General features: G+C 37.1%; 1 protein-coding gene across 2 annotated transcripts; it reads left to right on the top strand.

Moving 5' to 3' along the window:
* Positions 1–4,855: 4,855 nt before the first annotated feature.
* LOC113074152 (leucine-rich repeat neuronal protein 1-like) lies at positions 4,856–20,833 on the top strand. Of its 2 annotated transcripts, none has more exons than XM_026246902.1 (2): positions 4,856–5,275; positions 16,321–20,833. In XM_026246902.1, the coding sequence occupies exon 2, from the start codon at positions 16,415–16,417 to the stop codon at positions 18,653–18,655; it is 2,241 nt and encodes a 746-aa protein (XP_026102687.1). In that variant the 5' UTR covers positions 4,856–5,275; positions 16,321–16,414; the 3' UTR covers positions 18,656–20,833. The 2 variants fall into 2 exon arrangements, with proteins under 2 accessions (XP_026102687.1, XP_026102688.1); XM_026246903.1 differs by lacking the exon at positions 4,856–5,275 and adding an exon at positions 12,888–12,970.
* Positions 20,834–22,348: the final 1,515 nt, after the last annotated feature.

Here is a 22,348-nt window from a genome sequence, read left to right as displayed (position 1 = left end):
AGGTTTGCTTTAATTGCACCTTACCCAGGGTCCCACTGATGAAGATCTTTAGTAAGGCTCATTAACTTCCAATTAACGTTCTGATTAGACCACTACCTGTAAGCACTCTCGGTTTACGTCTGTTCAACATGAATCCACAACTCCAGCAACAATAATCCTGTAGTTTAAATGAATCTTCTCTTGGGTGGAAATAAAAAAATAAAAAAGCATTATGGCCTAACGCTTATCAGCTGACTGAATACATGAATCCTCTGTTTGGTTTAACTGCTGATAGCAGTTAACTGCTTAACTGCAGTTTAGCATTCAAGAACTGCTGCCAAAGCTGCAAACACAGCTCACTTTCTTTGTGCATATACAGAAATATCTGATAATTGGGTCGTTCTTAGGAAATGGTACCATTTGGGTTTAAAAATAGTTTTTTTTAGCACTTAATTTAAAAAGATTACTGTTAAGTAAAACTGTAAGGGCTGTATTGTAGAGATCATATATCATATTGTATATTGCATCCACCCCAATATTTAGATTAGTGGTCAAACGGTATCGAAATTATAGAATAACAGCATACTTCTCCCTTTAATTCTGCAGTATGTATACAGTATGACCTGCTAGAAATCAATCAGAACACCTTATCAACTGAATAGCAAACCCCTGGCAAACACTACACTAGCATTGTGTGAGTGAGTTTTGCACAGACAAACATCACTCACATTTGTCCTTTATGCCCTAGCAACCACTCAGAACACTATAGCACCTACATAGCAATGCTCTACAAACCACTCAGAACAGCTTAGTAACTGCCTGGAAACAATCCACAACACAAGCATTGTGCAGGTGAGTTTTGCACAAACACCTTTCACATTTGTCTTTTATGCCCCAGCAACAACTCAGAGTGTTATAACATCTGCATACTACAGCAATGCACTAGATACCACTCCAAAACCTTAGCAACAGCATAGCAATACCCTGGTAACCACCCACAACTCATAGTGCTGGTGAGTTTTGCACAAACACCATTCACATTTGTCCTTTATGCACTAAAAACCACTCAGAACACTATATCATCGATATAATGCATTAGAAACCAATCAGAACACCTTAGCAAAAGTATAGCAATGCCCTGGCAACCACCCACAACACACTACATTGTGAAATGTCTGACTTTGTCTGGAACGTTGCTTAATTTGAGTTACCTGTTAATTATATCAATGTTAAGTCATGGGGACACAAATGGCACCAATTCTTGAAAATGACCCAATTACTACATCAATTTAAAATCTTATGAAATTGTTCGTTTTTATAATAACTGATCTGTCATTTCAAGCAGGTCTCTGAATGCCTGAGACAGCGTGGTCAATTAGTGTCTGAATATCAGGTTCATAAGAAGTAAAATACCGCTGTTCTGCAGTGAATTTTTTTCTGTGCTACTTATACAATGACCTTTTCCTCTGCATAACAAAAAGAGAGAGGAAAGGGGAAGAAAGGGATGCTGCTTTAAGAAAAAAAGAAAACCTTTTTAAAAAATTCATAATAACTCAGAATAGATGCTTGCATGCATGTCATAGGTAAAGCCAGACTTCAGATGCCTTTCAAAGCCAATGTGAAGCAGAGTCCTGCAGTGATCCTGGTTTCTCTCTCTCTCATGGGTTTGTTTCTCCTCACTCCAGCACTTCTGTGTCCTTTAGCATATACTGAATTACAATGACCTATTTTGTCAATGTCGAGCCCTAACGAGGCAGAGAGAACAAGGCTGTCTGTGGTGCTATGACAGTCATTAGAAGCCATGACTGCAGCAAGGTCTCATAAACGCAGCAAACATCTTTACATAGAATAAATATCTGCACTCAATCTACTGCAAGAAAGAGAAGAGACGCTGGAAATATCATACAAATTTGCACAGATGTAATATGTGTGTTTGACTGGGTTTTTATTGGGTTGTTAATTTTATTATTGTGTTTACTGGCTTTGTGGTCATAGGATATATTTAAATTTTACACTTTTACTCACTTATGATGCTATGTAGATGCTAAGTGGTTGCTAGAGCATATAAAGGAAATGTGAGTAGTGTTAGTCTGTGCAAAACTCACAAGTACAAAGCTAGTGTGTTGTAGGTGGTTGCCAGGGTGTTGTTATGATGTTGCTAAGATGTACTGACTGGTTTCTAATGCATTGCTATGTAGATGTATTCTATATATAGTATTCAGCACTCTAGCCCTACATCTGCTCTAACTACACCACTGCAAGAACGCATGACACAAAACCACCTTAAAAAGCTGCGTTGATCAGTAAAGAAAAGTAATAGCTCTGAAAGGTTACTTGGCTGATACACAGCACAATCCTCATGAAAGAGCACGTGTAGGATCGTGGTATTTACAAAGGAAGCTCATTTAACTGTGTTTGTATCAGTGCACCTCTGAAGTCCCAGGTCTGTCCCATGGACCAGCCCTGCGGGAATTAATATGTGCCTGCTTAATCCCTCTTAATCCCAGATTTCAAAGGATGTGATTGTTTTTCATTGAGCGTGGCAAAGCGGTAAGATAGCCACAGGTTTCTCTTTGAGAGGACATTAATGACAGTTAAAATAGGCTGCACAGCTTTATTTACTACTTTGGCTGCTTTCTACAACACAACATGTAGGACAAGGTCAATCTGTCTCTATTATCAAACTGCAAACTCCTTTTCTTGCCCCTTGAAGTATTTTGTAATATATTTAGAATTTTCTTTAAAATATACTGTTTACGATATATATATATATATTTACTAAGTATGTATTACTATTTGTATATATTTGTTCTATATGGGTTAAACTGTCTGCTTTGCTTTAAACTAATCTTTCAGTTTGAATAAAAATTAATCTCAATCGAAAGCATATGTAAAATATGCTTTCACAGAAAATCATCTAGTTGCATGCAGAGCTTTGTAAAAAATGAACAATAAAAATTGTTTGCAGAGTCAATTCTTTTTTTACTGCTAGAAAAATGGTCCCCACCAATCAAAGAATTCATCAACTAATAGATCAACTAATAACTTATTTTAAAAATGAAAAGAATGTTTTACACACAAAAAAGAGCTGCAAATTTCTTCTTTAAACTCTCTATACCTCATATACTGTTTTTCCTGTGACTTTTCAAACTGAGAAAAGAGTCCAAATGATTTTCTGCGGTAATCGCCAGATATACTGTCAATAATTCTTACGTGCCGTGTACTGAACCTGGAAGTTTCCTTTGATGTAGAGGTTTCAAGGGTGTATTTTTTTTATATCTTTTGCATTTCAAGTATGTGATGCTGAAATACAGCAAACGTGCAAATAAATACATGTTCTGTTGCCTAGCACTTTGAGGTTTTGTCTGAGGGCTCGATTTGTATCCTTGGCTCCCTATTAGCTGCCGGTACAAACACAAATGTCTCTTTGTCAAGAATGCTTCTGCAAAGAACATAAATGTAAATGTACATGTAAAGGTTTCAGAAGCATCTCACTGTTGTTGTGAATTTTCTTTTCATAAGCTGAAAAACACTCAGACAGTGTGAGTGATGTGTGAAAAACATGCTGATTAAAAATTGAAAAACGAAGGCCTTAATGATCATGGGAATTTTTTTTTTGTTTTTTAATGGATGAGAAGAGAAGCAAAAACTGAGCCAATCAGCTCAGCAAGATTACAGGCATAAAAATCAAATGCCCGATGTTTCATTATCTTTTCAAAATCTTTTTAATTTGTTCTCAACCCAGTTCTGGTCTATTACATGCTGACCTATGGATTCATCCAGAATGCATTTCAGAATGCAAAGTCATAATGCTTGATAGTTTATGAAGGTTATTATATTGATATGCTGTTTTGAAAATAGACTATGAACAAATTTCCTCTTCAGTGAAGACATAATACAATATATCACCACATATATTGAAACAACAATGACATCACATGCTTTTATATGCTTTACAAGCAATCATTTCTTAGACAGAGAGGAAATAGGACTTTTTATTGTTATATAATGAGGCATACATTATCTTCCCGTGTCAAAGGCCCATGGGTGAAGCTATTAATGACCCTTGGTTTTGTTGTGTATTTCAAGATGTTTTCATGGGCTCCCTCCCCAAAGCAGAAGGAGGAACAGTGTAAAATAAAAAATGCTCACAATACATCCACATAAATGATGCCTCTTGCAAAATGCTTATTACAACAAAGGCTAATGGTTTTGATTTTACAATCTCAGAAAGTCACCATATGAGCTCAGTGACAAAAAAAGAGAATGTATTTGATCAAACTGCTCTCAGCTGCTGAAGAGCTGCCGAGAGGTGAGGCGTCCCGAAACGTTTCATCTTATGAAGGCTACACTTTTAATTATGACTATATAAAACCAAGTACAGAAGCTGTCACAGTCAGAACATGTGCAAAGACATGTCTTAAATCTGTAATGATGTTGCTGGCAGACACTGCAAGAATAAAACAGTTATAATAAAAATAAAAAATGAAATAAAAATACAACTGTTTGCTTGGTTTTAGATGATGTCATAATAAAAAAACAAAAGAAATAATAATGGTAAGCAAAAACTGTGAATTAAAAAAAACTATAATACAAAAATAACAAATATATATATATATATATATATATATATATATAATAAAAACTAAATATATTAATCAAAAGACACAAGGGTACTAAATTAAAAAAATCATTAAAATGATATCTTTATATACAGCTATAAAATATTTTTTCTCTGTTAAAAATGTCAAAAATCTTATGTTTGCTTGGTCTCGAGAGGATAAAGGTATTCGGGTTATTTCTGCCATCATGCTTTTGTCTATGACAGAAACACGAGCCTGTGTGAGCTCAGCGCTGATGGCAGGACGCTGTCGCAGGAGCTCAACCTGGAGGCAGAGCGAAAACTGGACCATTACATCATTGCTATGGGTTAGAACGATGCCACGCCCCCTACGTTCTATTGGCGGAGCGAACTGGTCTGACATTCTCATTGGTTAATGACAGCGTAACGAGAAGCAGCGAGGGGCGTGGCCTCGGCGTGTATGGCGCTTCAAATACACTGTAAAAGATGCATAAGCGAGCGATGCTGATGCTGGTGATGCGAGAATAATTTCTCTCCGGAGGCAAGCTTTCAAACGGACCGAGAGGGTCAAAATGGACTTCATATTTAAAATAAAATAACCAAACGCAAAATATAGTAATCAACTGCCAAGAGTAGAAGCGACCTTTTGCTCAAATTGCAACGTAATAGAGAAATAGGTGAGGTTGAGTCCCTGGGTCGGATCCATCGCTGGAGGTAAGGGCGTTTCTAAAAGCATCTCTTTGGCATCCTTGGTTTCAGTTCAGAAGTTACAAACTTGCAAACTGATGGTAGCCTACTTCGTAGGGAATAAAACCGCCGGTAAATGTTCTGTGTATATTAAGAATTGGAGGTTTGTGCTCTGAAGTTTGTAAGCTCGTTTTTTTATTTTAATGGAGGTGATGGTCGAATCCTCTTCACCTGCTCCTGGACTCAGTGACCCGGTAGGAAGCATCTGAAGAGACTCAGATAACACAGAGAAACATTTAAAAAGCCTTGATATTTTTTGATAGTTTTGTATTATTTATTATTTATTTATTAGGCTGTGTATTTTTCTCTTGATGTTACAGCTTGCACAGCATTTACTGAGAAATCTACATGTAGCCTACTCACTGTGTAATTTGTTCGAGCTGTTTGCATATAATTATTGGTCTTCCTATATTATTTCCTACAGAAATGCAAATCATAACACTGTAATTTAAAGTTTTAAGTGTATGAGTTTGCTTTGAGGTCTTTCTGTCATGTGACAGCATATGTGACCTAGACTTTTAATTTACCTAGATTGAGCCATTTAAACGGTTTACTTAATTTTCAGAGTCATGTGTACTTTATAATAATACATTTTTTCGTGATTTAAATAATATTTTTAATGCTAAACTAAAAAAAAAGGTACAAAAGCTGTCACTGTGCTGTTACCTTTTTAAAAGGTATACTTTTGTACCATATTTACCCCTAAAGGGTGCATATTATTACCTTAAAAGTACATATAACCTAGATATAAGTGCCTAAATTGTATATTTAGTAAAAGGGTACTGCCCCAGTACAGCTTTTGTTTCTGAGAGTATAAAGGAGTGTTTGAAAAAATAAAATAAAATAAAATAACATCAGAAATGCTGCTGTAACAAAATTTCATATCAGGCACATCTTGAATATAATTTAGAAGCAGAAACAATGCATCAAAACCTATATCATATTTGACGGCCCAGTTTTGGCAGTGTATCCTCAGTGATGTTTTCTTGTTTAAGTGCCTGGATAGTTCTGTTTGCATGTGTTGAACGAAAATGCGCTGTTTAATTATAGCTGCTCTAAATAAAAGAGCGCAGAGGACCTCTGAAGGAGCAAACCAAGAGAAAATGGCCCGTGGGAATATTAGTGAACGTATCAGAGACAGCACAGGAACCCTTAACACTCATAATGGATGCTTACATCCTCACTTCATGTGATCTCACACTCCATTTGATCACTAAGTGCAGATTTATTTCCTTGGGCTGCTTTCCCTGTTTCATATGGCTTAATGATAGAATCCCAGAGTGAGATTTTATTGCCAGATCTTTGTTCAGTAAATTGACATCTGTTTTGGTCTACAATAGTGGACGATTATTACAAGTTATGTTTCATTGTGCGTGTACCTAATTTTTGTTTTTATGTTTATGCATGTTGAGGAAACTTCTCCAAAGCAACTTCAAGGCATGCATATTTATTTCCAGCAATTTATGTATTTCTGAAAACTGAGCCCATGTCTTTAGCATTAGTGGCATTCTATACCATTACCAATAGTTATATACATTAAATAAATGTATGTATATTCTTTAAATAAGAAATAATGTATATACATATTCATTTATCTATCTATCTATCTATCTATCCATCCATCCATCCATCCATCTATCTATATATTTTTTTAACAAAACAAAATGACAGTTTTCCTGGTGCATTAAGCTTGGTACATCTATTTCAACAAAAGCATCCATATATATATATATATATATATATATATATATATATATATATATATATATATATATATATATATATATATATATATATATATATATATATATATATATATATATATATATCCTAATGGTGCTCTCTGTATGAGCTGAGGTTGTGTGTTATGTGAGTGTTGAAGTGTCCCACCTCTGGATCATGCTGGATGTGGGATGCGTCTCTTCAGCCAAGTGCTTAAAGGGATGCTCTTGATGCTTTGCATAATGCACTGAAGAGTTTGGGCTGTACAGAGGCATGGTTGCATACGTTTGGAGAGGTTATTGAGAGCCAGTGGTGCTGTGGGTGGAGAAATGCATCAGGTCTTTTGTGGCTCAGAACAAATGAACATGAAATAACTTTTGGACTTGTCCCTGAGTCCTCCTGTCCCCTGATAGATGATTTCAACTCCATCTCTCTCCATCGCTGTGTGTCGACATTTCAGCTTATCTGTCTTTCTCACTTTCACTCTGTCTCTCTTGTCCAGTCCACTTCCTATTTTATCGTCTTAATCAGAAATGATTCTCGCTTTACAGGGCACTAAACGTTAAATTGAAGTAAGAAAAAAAAGAGGCCAGTGAGAAAGCAGGGTGTACAGCTCCAGTCACTTACCATTTCATACCTAGATTTGTATTTAATAATGTTTTCCTTTCAAATGATGATTTGGTGTGAAAAATAAAGTATTATGTATTTCATTAGTCCAACAGATGGAATTCTCTAAACAAAGACCAATACTGTCAAAACTTTTCTTTTATATGTATGAACTTTTATTCAAATAATTTTACAGCACTATATAGTGTGAACCACATTATTTTCAGATAACAAACAATAAATATCAAAATGGAATTAGTTCATTAATTGAACTGGGCTTTAAGGCTGTGTTTACATGTGTAGTGAGGTTCTCTTGGCTCTTTTGGTCTGGATCAAAAAAGAAAATGATACATTTAGTTTTGGTTTGCTGGTTCATAAGGATAAGGATGTGATAGCATAAAATGGTAACAGAAAATATACTTTTATGATGTATATTTAGCAAAGCTACCGAGCATCCCAAACAATGCTGTGTGCTGGGCTAAATGTACTTGTATGTTGTATTTTAGCAGCTGTTCACTCGCACAGAGTTTATAATATGTGTAAAGGAGTCAGAACCGTGTCAGGGATTTCTCTGTAGAGATCTGCTTCGATGAGATAGTGGTTCTGATGCCTGTACTGAACTGTAAAGGGCAACAAGAGCCAGGTATGTTTGAGCATTTTGGCTTTTTTTAAAGGTTGCACCTTGTGACATCACATCCTGTTTTTTGATTTTAATTTTTTTAGATGTCTTTGAGACATGGTGCATTTATCTTTCAGTCGAACCACACCAGGGTTGAAAAGCTGGATATGGGTCTGGTTTGGTGCACAACAAGGCTTGGATGACATCATTTAATCTTATTCAAATGAACTGCACTAACAGGGCAATTTCACCATTCATTTTAATCGAACCAAACCTTCCAAGTGTAAACATGCCCCTAAAAGGCATTCTCACTTCAATCCTGAATAGCACACAACCCTGTTTAGTACACGCTGGCTTTTGCCAGAGTTTGCTCGTGTCAGTTTTACAGCCTCAAATATTGATAGAACTTAAATTTACTCTGTAATTTGTCATTAGGCAACAGGTCTATGTCCTTTTTTTTTTTTTTTACACCAATAAGGGTGTATTAAAGGACAGTTATGTGTTGTTTGTATGGATGAGTTGCCTTCTGGGTCTTTATATTTAATGCTCAGTGTTTTTTCACCCCAGTAGTGTGGTGATAGGGCGAATAACTTAGTGGGCCCTCCAATTGCATCTTATGGCATCAAAAAAAAAAAAGCTTTAAATTTAAAGTGTATTTCTCTCGGAAAAATGCTTACGCTGGCATTTCTTTAATTCAGAATGCATTCCATTTAATTTAAATGCTGCACTAACTTCAGTTCACATTTTCAGCTTTTATTTGTTATGATGTACTACTCCTTTAACACTTCGGGCCTTATCATACCCCAGGCGCAATGTGTTTGCTAGTGTGTTTGCTAGTTCGCATTTTCCTGTCCAGCGCCATGTCATTTAATTAGCAAATGCATTTGCGCTCATTTTTGCGCCCATGGGCGTGCTGGTCTAAAAAAGAGGTGTGTTCAGACATATTGCTAGGAAGTTGTGGCCTAGTGGTTAGAGAGTTTGACTCCTAACCCTAGGGTTGTGGGTTTGAGTCTCGGGCCGGCAATACCCCAACTGAAGTGCCCTTGAGCAAGCCACTGAACCCCCAACTGCTCCCCGGGTGCTGCAGCATAAATGGCTGCCCTCTGCTCTGGGTGTGTGTTCATGCTTTGTGTGTGTTTACTGCTCTGTGAGTGTGTTTGCACTTTGGATGGGTTAAACGCAGAGCACAAATTCTGAGTATGGGTCACCATACTTGGCTGAATGTCACTTTCACTTTCAATGCTATTCTAAGGAGCTGAAAATAGACTGTGCCACAGTTAACCGGCGCAATGTTTTTTCTTTGTTATTTAAAGAGCATACATGCTGCTTATTAAACACAGGTACGCACAGCAGCAAACAAACATGCCAAATATAAAAAAAATGCATAAGAATTTTTTGTAGGCTAATTAAATATAAAAATGCCTACATGTTATAATGGTTAGTCATCTCATGTATCAGAATTAGGCTATCTATTTGCTCGCACACGAACAGCTCTGTTTCATCTCGGAGACGCATTCTGTCTTTGGCTTGCCAAATTCTGCCATGTAAATAGCAAATCCATCATGGCACGAGCGCAACTGGCTCTTAAAGGGAATGGAAGATGATACTCTGATTGTTTTATTGCCTGTATGCCCAAAAAACACCCATTACTCATTAAGAAAATAGGGACAACCCGTTTAGACCATACGCACGGGTGCGCCAACCGTTTTTCTGTCCTTAAAATATCTAAAGTGGATTTGGACACGCACTGAGTGCACCGGCACCGTGCGCTTTACACTTTGGGTTTAGATCGTTAAAATAGCGCCCTCCATGTCACAGTACATCACCTGTAAGTTTTATGAATCACCAGACTTTAATTAGACTAGATTTCTGTTGCTTAAACAGTTTTTACTATGCTTGCTATCCACGTGGAGTGTGATGTGAAAATTGATATTGGTAATACACTGGTGTGTGAGAAAGTGATGAAGGGTTGAAAACTACATGAGGTCGTGAGGTGTTGTCAAATTGTGATGGCCCAGATGCATCTTTCCTTCACACCAATTAACAGCTACTTTTTTCCCATTTTTCCCAATAGTAAGAGGCAAGGATGAAAATTAAAGACCTGCCTGCAGTGCTCTCAATAATTAATAACTCATCCATTAATTTTTTATCGGCTCCAATATGTTTGCAGATGTGAGGGGCTGTGTTCAGGCATGACAAATAAAAAGGAAAGTAGAGTGTACTAAAAGAAAGATCAGCCCCAAAGGGTTATCGGTTACACACCCTCCGAATCTCCAATCACCACTTGGGGAACAACGCTATTGTCTTGCTCTCCATTGTTGTACTTTGCTCTGATGTATGTGGACACATGTTCTTATCATTACATTTTAATGGTTTGCAGTAGCACCTCATTGTTGTTTTCTGTGTACATTAGAGAGCATGAAATGTAGAGCACCTTGTAAATACAATCGTCAGGATCCTTGTTTGTTTCCAGCAAACATAATCGCTTTTAAAATAACTTTTGCACTAGACTCGTGAACAGCTGGCTGGATAATCTCTCTTAAATTACAAGCTGAGCCATTCATTCAATGCTCTTCACAAGTGGTGAGTGGCACAACTTTTATAACAAAGACAACATCTGTCCCAATATAGCACTTATTAGTGGTCAAGTGCATTTTTTCAGTTCATTTCAATAATTCAATAATTTCTCAGTTGTATCATGAGGACTTTGCCACGTGATATGCAGACACATGCAGTTCAGAGTATTTGTTGTTTGAAACACACACACAAACACACACACGTCTAAAACCAGGAACTGTCCAAACACTGTAGTGATTTTCATGTTATGTTTTAATTGTATTGGCATGGCTATTTCGTGTTATATTTTATATTTATTTTAAAAATATATGGTTAGTATTGGCAGTCATACCCTACTGGTAGATGCTATAACTAAAAAAAGAGAGATTAATTTTTTTTTTTCTGAGGGTAAATTTCCTGTCTATTTTATTCCTTTCCATCTTATTGAATTTCGCTTTAGGGTGTTATTACTGTAATCTGTCAACTGTGTATTTATATTCCAGATTCACTAAATCATTTAGGTGATTATCTCTGTCTTTCATTCACTCTTTCCTTCAGCTCTTTTCACATCTCTCTCTCTCTCTCTCTCTCTCTCACTGTGTCTCTATGTCCCATCATACACATATGTAATGGGAAGCCCCAAGGCTTAGTCTTTTTTCTTCTTCCTGTCAGGTTACCATGGTATCAGGTAAGGTGGCCCCATTTCCTGCCACGCAGAGGGGCCGCGGGGGTTATTTCCAGAAATGACCTTCCTAGTGTCTAATGCGATCAGACAGGCATGCAAAGTAGTGTCACACGATACAGTCAGACTGAGACACACACACAGAAACCTCCTCCATCTCCTCTCACACACTCACAAATACTCCACCTTTCTTCATCGCTGAAGGTGATCTGATCTCTGCGGCAGCAAGATGGCAGCTAGTGACGATGATCTGTCTCCAGTCTTTTAAAGGATCAGTGCTTACATACACTCTTTAAAATAAAGGTTCTTTATTAGCGTTTTTGGTTCCATGAAGAACTTTTAACATCCATTGAACCTTTCCATTGCACAAAAGATAATTTTTTAGATTTTAGATTTCTGTTTTTTACACCAAGAAAACATTTATTTTAGGAAATGTTCACTGAAATGTTCTTTGGGGAACCAAAAATGGTTCTTCAATGGCATCACTGCAAAAACCTTTGGAATCTTGATTTTTAGAAGTTTAGGAATGAAATATCATAAAGGACATTTATTAAAATCTCAATTGCTTCTTTGAGGCAGCAGTGAGATTAAATGGAGAGCAAAAGGAGGCTTGTTGTTTTTTATTTTGTTGTTGTTGTTGTTGAGAAAAAGACAATCTGTAGTAATTCAGAGGAGATATCAACTAGATTTTAAACCTTACTGAGATTTGCCATACAAGTCAGAGAGCTCAGAATAAATTCAAATATTTCTTATCAAAAAGATTAAAATGATCTGAACTGCTAAAGCTATACTGTATGCCAACAGTTAAAATGCACAATTTGGCATTATGATAGTTAGCAAAACAGGACCAGAGGAACACTTGCCTTAGGCAAGAAATATACTCAAATATTCTAACGTGGATGTAAATGCTTGACCAGTGCATTGCTGGCATAATAATAGTCTCTTCTGAACGCATACACTTGTTTTCTCAGCTGTGTTGTTATTGTTAACTTAAACTGAAACTATTTAAAATCATTTTCAGTAATAAAGTAAATACAGTTTAAATTAAGTAAAATATAAATATTATTAAAAAATTTACTTAAAAAAAACACTTAAAATAAGTGTGAAGCACTAAAACTAGAAATATATTAAAAGCTAAATAATAGAAAGATTAAAATCTAATTAAAATGAAAAAATTCCATAACAAATTTATTGAATTTACTAATTGAAAATATCAATAAATGCTAGTAAATCAGTTTGATTTACAGTCTGCCATTGCAGGCTGGTCCAGTTAATTCTCATAATGCGCATGAATCATAACAAGCACCGTGTATGATGCTGTTGTTATCAGACGTTTTCCCTTTAAGTAGACAGGACCTGTAGTTGCATGACTGGAAACAGCTGACAAGACAAGGCGGCTAACAAGTGAACAAACTCTTGTTGGTTTTGACAGAACACTTGACATGACAAACCCCAGGACTGAATCATGATCGAATGGGTATGTGCTCCTTGATTACATTATAAAACTCCCTTTGCAATGATATAAAGTTTATAAAAATGTATATAATGTTTTAACTTAACAGTAAAATATGCATAATAAATGTAAAAAACATGCTCTATGCTAATGTGACTCTAGCAGACCTCAGCAATCAAGGGAAGAATAGAGTTACCTTCATATATCTGTGACATTAAACCAAGTGCTTTATTTGTTTAGAAAGCTTCCATAAAGACGTTTATATGATTTAGCTTGCTCAAGCAGGAATTGTATACCTGTGTTGTATTATAAATTGTTGCATTTGTATGCATATACTTGTGTAGAGCAGTCCTACAGTATATTGTGCCATTAGGGTTTTCGGGATCTCAGTTGCCATTGTGATTGCCAATAGCTTTGTTTCCAATGAAACAGAACAGGTTCTACGAGTGTAGAACTGGCTCTAGTGTTGTTAAAATCTGATCTTTACTACCTGAACCACTCGTCAACAACCTAAAGCAAGAGATTGCGCGCTCAATATGAGATGCTTTGGACTTTTATGCACCAATACGTTGTGACAGCACAAGTCTTTGAGGTACATAAGACGTTTGTGGCTCTCTGCAGCAAAGCGGGACACACCCCATCCGTCTGACTGTCCCCTCCCCCGTCTCATCACGTCCCTCTTTAACACACCTCTCAGGGGAATTAACTTGTGTTCGATGCATGAAAAGATCAGAGTGTGAAGGGGGGTGATTGAGGGTGGGTAATTTTTTCCCCATCTTTGTTCTGAGAATTTTCAACAGGCCTATCGTTGCATGCAAGAGTGCTTTACACAGGCTGAGCAGATTAAAAGACCCCAAGACTCAACGGAATAGGCAGCTCATGTCTCCGTGAAAGTGTCGGATTGGCTTGTTTTACTGCTGCCACATGTGGGTTGTCTGTCGAGGCTTGCTGTTGAAAACACACAATCTCATGATTCATGATATTAATTGATGAAAAGCTTCTTCATATTTTATAAAGTACTTATAACCATGTCTTTTCTGAACTTCTTGGAGTGTAAATAACATGGTATAATGTGGGAGCCTAAACCTACATGGTAGTTATCAAAGTAGGACACCATGGTATTATTATCATGGTTAATACCATAGTACTTTTTTGGTATTGTGAAGGAGCATAATAATAAGAATAAGAATAATAAAACTATGACTATATGTTGATGCATATAAAAATATATAACAATGAATGCAATGAAGAGCACATATTCATGAACATTTATCTTACTTTATTGTTTGCATACTTATACATTCATGAAAATCAGAAAGAGCTTTATTGCCAAGTATGTTTGCACATACAAGGAATTTGTTCTGGTGATAGAAGGTCTCAGACACCAACAACACACATAATAAGAAATATGATATGTGAATAAAATACGTGTGTGTGTGTGTGTGTGTTAAATTTGTATGTACAGTTGTGGTATATAGATGGAAAAGAATAGAATTTACAAGGAATGGAACAGGAGAGAACATTTAACTCTTCGTGAGGTGTATTGCTTGGGGGAAGAAACTTTTCTTGTGCCTGGCAGTCCAGTGCAGTTGTTAGCACCAGCCAAATGATGTGAGGGATCCAGAGTGATTTTCTGAGCCTTTTGCCTCAGTCTGGACAGTTCTTGAAGGGTGGGCAGGGGAGCACGGTAATTTCAGCACGGTCCTCTGACACCTTTTTGTTAAGGTCGAATGAGCAGTTAGAGAAACAGATGTTCAGTATTGAATCCGGCACACAAAATCCCTATCCTCTTAGTGTTTTATCTTACATGTAACATAACAGAAAGGGAAGTTGCGCATCATTGCATCACTGGGTCTATTCTAATATGCAGCCAAGATGTGTGATTTGTGAGTGACAAAACTTTGTTCCTCTCAGCGATGTGCTTTGAACAAAGTTGTTGTTACACACGGTTCACAATATAAATGTCACTTTCCATCCGCTCAGTACGCCATCATTTATCAGCTTTCATTTGACTAGCTTCAACCAAGTCATGAATTTACCTTTATGCTTTTGTCTCTGATTGCATGAAATTAAATGATTAAATCTGACCCATGACATTTTAATTACTTTACTAATGGCACTACAATTAAAGATGATTTTTTTTCGTCAACATATTGTAGTTTGATTGAAAACAAAGCTTTTAAAAGTTTGTAAGTCTTTATTTGTATATCCTAACTATTCACAAGTATATGGCAAGTTTTTTTTTTCTTTGTTCCCGTCAGTACAAATCTATGACCTATAGTAGAGAACCACAGTCAAGAATCTTCAAAACTCAGTAATGCAGTTTGTTCTAATGAATTCTGTTGATCTTCATCTTCAATTAAGGCTTTGTGAAAACATATGGTAGCACTTTTAGATTTCTGTCATTTGTAGTGTCTGTGTGAGTCATGCTGTAAGACCTATTAACAGCTCACAGTCTTCGGTTCTTCTCTTGCACCTCCTGCCAGTTAAATTCAGCTCATTAGCACTGAGCGGCAATCATTGGAGCAATGCATTACAGACCCTGGCATAGTGGTAGATCAAACAGTAGTCCATCACTAAAGGCTTCTGTTTGAACTCTGCGTATAAAAAAAGATAAAGACAAATGCCACTGTGCATTCTTGTAGGTAGGTTGTTTTCATTCCAAATGCCTTGGTTATGGCAGAAGATTGAATATGTGTCAGGGGGTGCTAAGCAAATTCGAAAGTAGCCAGATTGCTTGATGCTAAAATATGCTCCTGAGATCTCCAAGGCCTCTGGCCTAGAGATATTTTGTCCGTTGGTTTCTTTTATTGCATTGGTTTTCATTTTGCTTTCCCCCTGTACAGTTACAGCCCCTCTGAGAGCTGTTACACTCAACAGTTACAAGATCATGCAATTCTTCCAGGCGCACTTACGTTTACAGGAAGATGGTATTGAGATGTACGGTGCAGCACACTCAGGCTTTGATGTGTGGCTCCTTTCATGTGTTTGTCGGAGCCTCTGCTTGGCAGGTGTATTTTTGCATGCAGGCCAAAATGATCCTGCATACTCGCTAACAATTGTTCCCTGTTTGACTAGAATGAGAGATGACTGAATAATCAATTTATAAGAATGATCTCTGAGCACTGGCAGGGGAATAAAGAGTAGAGTATTAAAAATTAAAATTCTGGATATTTAGTCATTGCGAAAAATGATGCTTTGATTTGTTTGTGGGATCTTAAGGAGAGCAGAAATGGCTGTCTTTTGTTTAATATTCATTCTGCAACTGATGCTAATAAATATCGCATCTAAAGTTGCCGGTAATATAATTTGCACTCGACTAGCATCATATAATCTGCATGATTTATAAGTCTTCTTTCTTTTTCATTTTGCAGGGCTGGAGGAGAAAATTCCGGTCTTCCATTTAGTAGAAATCTTCCCTCCAACTGTCAACTTCCTACTGGGCACAGCACTCTAGAGATCCTCAGTATGGAGAGAACTGCCATTTTCACTTCACTGCTCACAGTCTGTTTCGTTTTGGCTATGTGTCGCTGTTCCCTTGCCGTTCCCTTCTGCCCTGCCCAGTGTGTCTGCGAGACCCGCCCATGGTACACGCCGCAGTCTGTCTACCACCAAGCCAAGACTGTTGACTGCAACGAACTCCATTTGAGCAGAATCCCATGGAATATTTCAATTGATACTCAGGTGCTGCTTCTTCAGAGCAACAATATCTCCAGGGTAACCTCAGTCCTCCAGAGCTTGATAAACCTCACAGAACTGGATCTCTCCCAAAACCACTTCACACAAATCCAAGACGTTGGCTTGAGTAACCTTACCCAACTGGTCACTCTTTACCTTGAGGAAAACCAAATCAAAGAGCTACCTGATATGTGTTTAAAGGATCTAGTCAACTTAGAGGAGCTTTATATTAATCATAATCAGATATCTTCTATTGGTCCTAATGCATTTTCAGGCTTGGGGAACCTGTTGAGGCTTCACCTTAACTCTAATAAGCTTGTGGCAATAGACAGACATTGGTTTGACTCTCTACCCAACCTTGAGATCCTAATGATAGGAGAAAATCCCATTCTTGGACTGCAAGATATGAACTTCCACCCCCTCTCTAAATTGCACAGCCTGGTTCTTGCAGGAATGGGGCTCAGGGAAATACCCGAGGGTGCTTTCCAGGGATTAGACTACCTAGAGAGTCTCTCGTTCTTCGATAACAACCTCACGGCTGTGCCAAAGAATGCCCTGCGTGTTTTACCGAGCCTCAAGTTTCTCGACCTTAACAAAAATCCTATTATACGTATACAGGAAGGTGACTTCCGAGACTTTCCCCACTTAGAGGAACTCAGTCTGAACAACATGGAAGAACTTGAAGCAGTTGAGAGGGGCGCGTTCTCTAACTTACCACAAATGGCCAAACTGGAGCTCTACAATAACCCCCACCTGTTCTTCATAGACCGTGCCGCTTTCCTGGAAATGCGTGACTTGCGCACCTTACTGATCCACAATAACAACCTCATGCTTTTGCCCCATGAGATTTTATCTGCTTTCCCCAGTCTGGATGAAATCAGTCTTTATGGCAACCCACTCAGGTGCGATTGTCTCGCCAACTGGGGGCCCATCCTGGGCAACCAATCAAGCCTCAAAGTCTTGGAGCCCCAAATAACTCTTTGTGGTTCCCCACCACATCTTGTTGGCCACTCCCTTCAGGAAGTGGTGTCTGCAAGTTGGGATGGGGCAAGCAACACCTGCCTGCCTCTAATTTCTCAGCATGCCTTCCCTCCACAGCTCAATGTCACCATAGGACAGCTTCTAACACTCAATTGCTGGGCCGTGGCAGATCCAGCACCTCAGTTTTACTGGGTGACACCCACCGGTGACAAAGTCACTTCTGAAGCCGTTTCACCATCCTCGAATGAGGGAGGAGGAATGCCAAAGAAGCATCGGATGCAAGATCAAGGTACTCTAGAGATCCCTCATGTCGAACCCGAGGATGCTGGTCTCTACACTTGTGTTGCTTGGAATGCAGAGGGAGCCGACACCCGGAGCATCTCTGTGTTCATGGATAGGAGCAACTGGCATGGTGGGCACCCTACTGGAGGACATCAAGGGACGGTGAACACCACTGGATCTTTATTAATCCTGGCAAAAATCGTCCATGCCCAGTCTGTGGTGCTCGAATGGAAGGTGCACCCATCTGCTGCATCTTCCAACCATCTTCCAACAGTGTCACAACCCAAGTGGCTCAGCGCCACAGTTAAAATTGACAACCCGCAGATCAGCTACACAGCGATGGTCCCTGTAGATGTCCAAGAGTACAACCTCACTCACCTTTTACCTTCCACAGAATACCAAGTCTGCCTGACGATGGCCGGCACCGAGCAGACCCAGCACTCTTGTATCAACGTAACCACCAAAGAAGCCAGCTTTGCCGTGGAGATGGTTGCCCAGCCGTCCAACGTAGCCCTTGCAGCAGTCTTGGGCTCAATGTTCGCCATCTGCATCATGGCTCTGTTGGTGTTCTACATGGGACGGCGCATGAAGCAGAAATCTTGTCACCACTCTCTTAAGGAATACATTCAGCACACCACTTCCATTCCTCTGAACGAACTCTACCCACCACTTATTAACCTCTGGGAGAATGAGACGGAAAAAGAGAAAGAGGGAACTGCTGACCCTCAGAACTCACAGATAGACACTTCAAAAACATACATGTGGTAACTGCACAACAGAAAGGAGACATTTTAAACCGTATATGTACTCTGTTGTACATAAATGACAAGTATGTATTATTGATTTGTCCTGGTGAAACTGAAAGATATATGTTTTTTTAGATTGTACCCTCAATGCGAAGCACGCTTGGTTGCAGTTTTGTTAGACATCCAACAGACGTGGGCTGCAAAACACATTCTATGGTTTTGCATTGCATTGTATTTTCTGAAACTAATTCAACGTTAAGCATGCCAATGTGTTAATAATTAATATAATTTATTAATTCTATATCAGCACTAAGCAAGCTAATACACTAACACAGATCAACACTATTTATATTTCCTTTCACATATCAAATGCAGTCACATGACATCAGATTCGGGAGTTTTTGCATGGATTTTGCATGATATTTTGGTGCTAACAGAGTTTTTTCCTAGTTTTCTCACTTCTAAATAATATACAGGCGTGAGAAGGTGACATGCACACACTCATTGCTCTCATTTTTTCTTCAGCTCGTCACATTTTAACACCTGCATTGTAATGAAAATAAAACTTAAACCCAGGTGCTACGAACTGGCATTTTCCCCAAACTAATTAGCTGTCATATGTAATTAATATCTGGACACAACTGCGCAGCTGTGCTAATTTATTCTTGCATTGTTAAATAACTATTTATGGTTGAGGGTGTGAAAATGGCTGTTCTATTAGCACTGTCTGAAAATGTATTTCATATTTGATTGAAAAAAGTAATTAGACTATAACGATCATGTGGTTAAGATACCTAACATTTACTTCCAGACATTCACCAATTGCTAACAATGATGGGGCCATTCTATGCTTTGCGCCTCATCATGCACTTGGCATTTTGATTACCGAGAGGTTGCTTCAGTTCTCAGTTAAACATGTTGCCAAACTCAATATTCACACAATTCAGTCTTAGTTTGGTACATTAGGTATAAGTGTGAGTGGAGGATGAAAACTGAATTGAATGAGAATTAAAAAAATAATCAATGTGTGTTTTTTCCTCACATAGATGAACTGACTTTTAAAATACACGTGCCACCCTGAAAACAATATCTGATTTATTTTTTAAGGTGCTGACATGTTTAAACCTGTTAGATTTGTGCATAATCCTGCATCATACTGATTAATTCAAAAGTTATGCAAGACACATGCTCATTTATTGTTGTTCTGTTGTGTATCAGCAAATGACATCTATCCAGATGTTGATGAAAATAATCAAGTTAAATTTTGAGTTCTTTAAGGGTTTAGCTTTACAGGTGCACTCATTAATTTTCGATCATTAAAAACGCTGAAACCCTAAAGAAATTATTATTACTTTTGAAAGACAGTAACACTGAATAAAACCCTGAAGTCATATTGGTAGCTTAATAAAAACAATTTCATTTTTAAAATGGACATCACATGACCAGATGTGATCACTTTATATAATACGAATTACTTTATTGTGAAAATGTACGTATATATATATACTTTTTTTCTACTAGGTGCACTTTTGTTATGTATTATTTGAACCAAAGATTAGACACATTTTCAACAGTTCAATAGTCACTATCATAAGTCAATGAGATGTCATGATATATTTAGCTCTAAAGTACAGTGAGGGAAAATATCTATAAGTTACAGTATGTTAACACTTCTTGATCTTTTTTACTTTCAGCTCAGTTTTTGAGCTGTATGTTATAAGGGTTGTTTTTTGCATTTTATGCTGGATTTTATTTTCTTTATTTTAGTTTCTAATTTAAGGGGTTAGAAAATGCACTCAAGTTCATACAGACAACAACTAGAATTTACATGTGAGCAGTCAATTCTAATGTGAAATGTTGTTCATAGGCATGTCACATGTTTTTAAGATGTTCTTTCATCACTGACTGTAAATCACATTGTGTGTTATTACTGGCAGAGAAAACGTCACCTTAGATTAAGCATTAAATGTATCACTACAGCTCTGTCCTCTAGTGGTGGAGGACACTAATGACGTCTTACATGATTTACTGTATCTCAGTGAATAGCAGGGTATTTTGTAATAGAGGAATATTATTGTTATATTTCAATTCAAAAGTCAACAATAATGGTTTTACACTGTTAAGACGTGTTGTGACGTCCGTGTACAGTAGTTCAGGAGAAATGACTGTCTGAAGAAATATTTGAGAGAAATAAACAATATCACTAGAACTATGCAGCTTCTCTTTTTCTTTTTTTTTCTTGAAGATTACTCTTTTTGTACAAACATATCTAAAACAGTGCTTTTTTCTCTTTTAGATTTAGTTTTTAAACTGAGAAGTCTAGATCACTAAACTTGACACACTGTACAATAAATGTGTAATGTAATATGTATGTATGACAATTTTTAATAAGTTCAATGGAAATATTAACACATTTTAAAGTTCCTCCAGAAATTTAACATGAAGCATAACCGTTTAATTGTTCTTACTATATTTTACTATAAGCTACAATAATAAGTGTCCAAAAAAAGCATTTGAACAAACTGACCCAAATTAAAATATAACTGTTATTGCATAAGAACACAATTTTTTTAGGATCCAGCATTTATTTAAAAGAAAGGCAGTGCAAGCACATCCCTTTTTTTTTATTTATTTATAGATTGCATTCAGAAAAATGTTCATTACAAAAGTAAAATCGGATGCAAATGTTACACTTTGACTTTAACACTTGAACTTTAATGGGTTAAACCTCATTAGGGTTATAGTTTGAAATATAACCCTCATAAAGCATTCAAAATCTATATATTATTTTCGGCTTCAGATTTTCATGCTGCAATGGTTCGTGTTCATGTCAATCAAATATCATTAGTCTCATAAGTGTGTGACATATGGGGAGATCATATTAAAAGGTATTTTTGACACCTAATGGTAACCTACTTCATACATAACATAAGTCCGAAATTAGTTACCTGAACACGAACTGTAAAAAAATTATCTGCAAATGAATGAATGAATGAATGAATTTTTAGGATCTTAAAGCATTTGTAAATATTCATTTTTTTTTTTTTTATGTATTTGCAGGTCAAAATAGACTTTAAAACATTATTGCATTATGAGGGTTAAACATATTTTTTTACACTGTATAAAACACTCTTTTTTAATATTACTTGAGTATGTTTTACAGCATTCATTTTTTTCTACTGAAATTTCCATGTTTAATTCAATGTTACTTGCATTATTTGAGAAATTTACTAGCAATTTCTAAATGAAAATTGCTTCCACATTTTTTTTGACATTGTGTAGCTATAAATTCATTAACCCACTTGCTGTAAAATGATGATGTGTGAAACATAACCTTGGTTTCACCCTATTAAACTGTTTTCGAAGATTACCAAGTCAAATCACATTTTTAAAATGATAATATTATCTAGAGACAAAGAGTATTTGGAATTTTATGATTACCAGGGTGTCCAAAAATAATGGTTCTGAAATGGCTCCACTTGCCAGTGATGCAGTGCTTTGAATTCCACTGTCACCATTTTATTCGGGTTTAATAAACACTCAAAATAAAGAGATTATATGCAATAAATGCCAGAGGTGGACTCTAGTTACTGGACCATAAAATGCTGACCAGCAAACAAAATACACGAGTGAATGCATTAACAATTCATCTGACATCTAAAGCACAGCCACTGGTCATATCAATGAGCACAGCACAGTGGGCGGAACAGGCCGC

Source organism: Carassius auratus, unplaced genomic scaffold (assembly GCF_003368295.1).
Source record: "Carassius auratus strain Wakin unplaced genomic scaffold, ASM336829v1 scaf_tig00013767, whole genome shotgun sequence".
Taxonomy (NCBI): Eukaryota; Metazoa; Chordata; class Actinopteri; order Cypriniformes; family Cyprinidae; genus Carassius; species Carassius auratus.
Note: the sequence above shows the minus strand (reverse complement) of the source record. Positions and strands in the feature narration are given on the sequence as shown.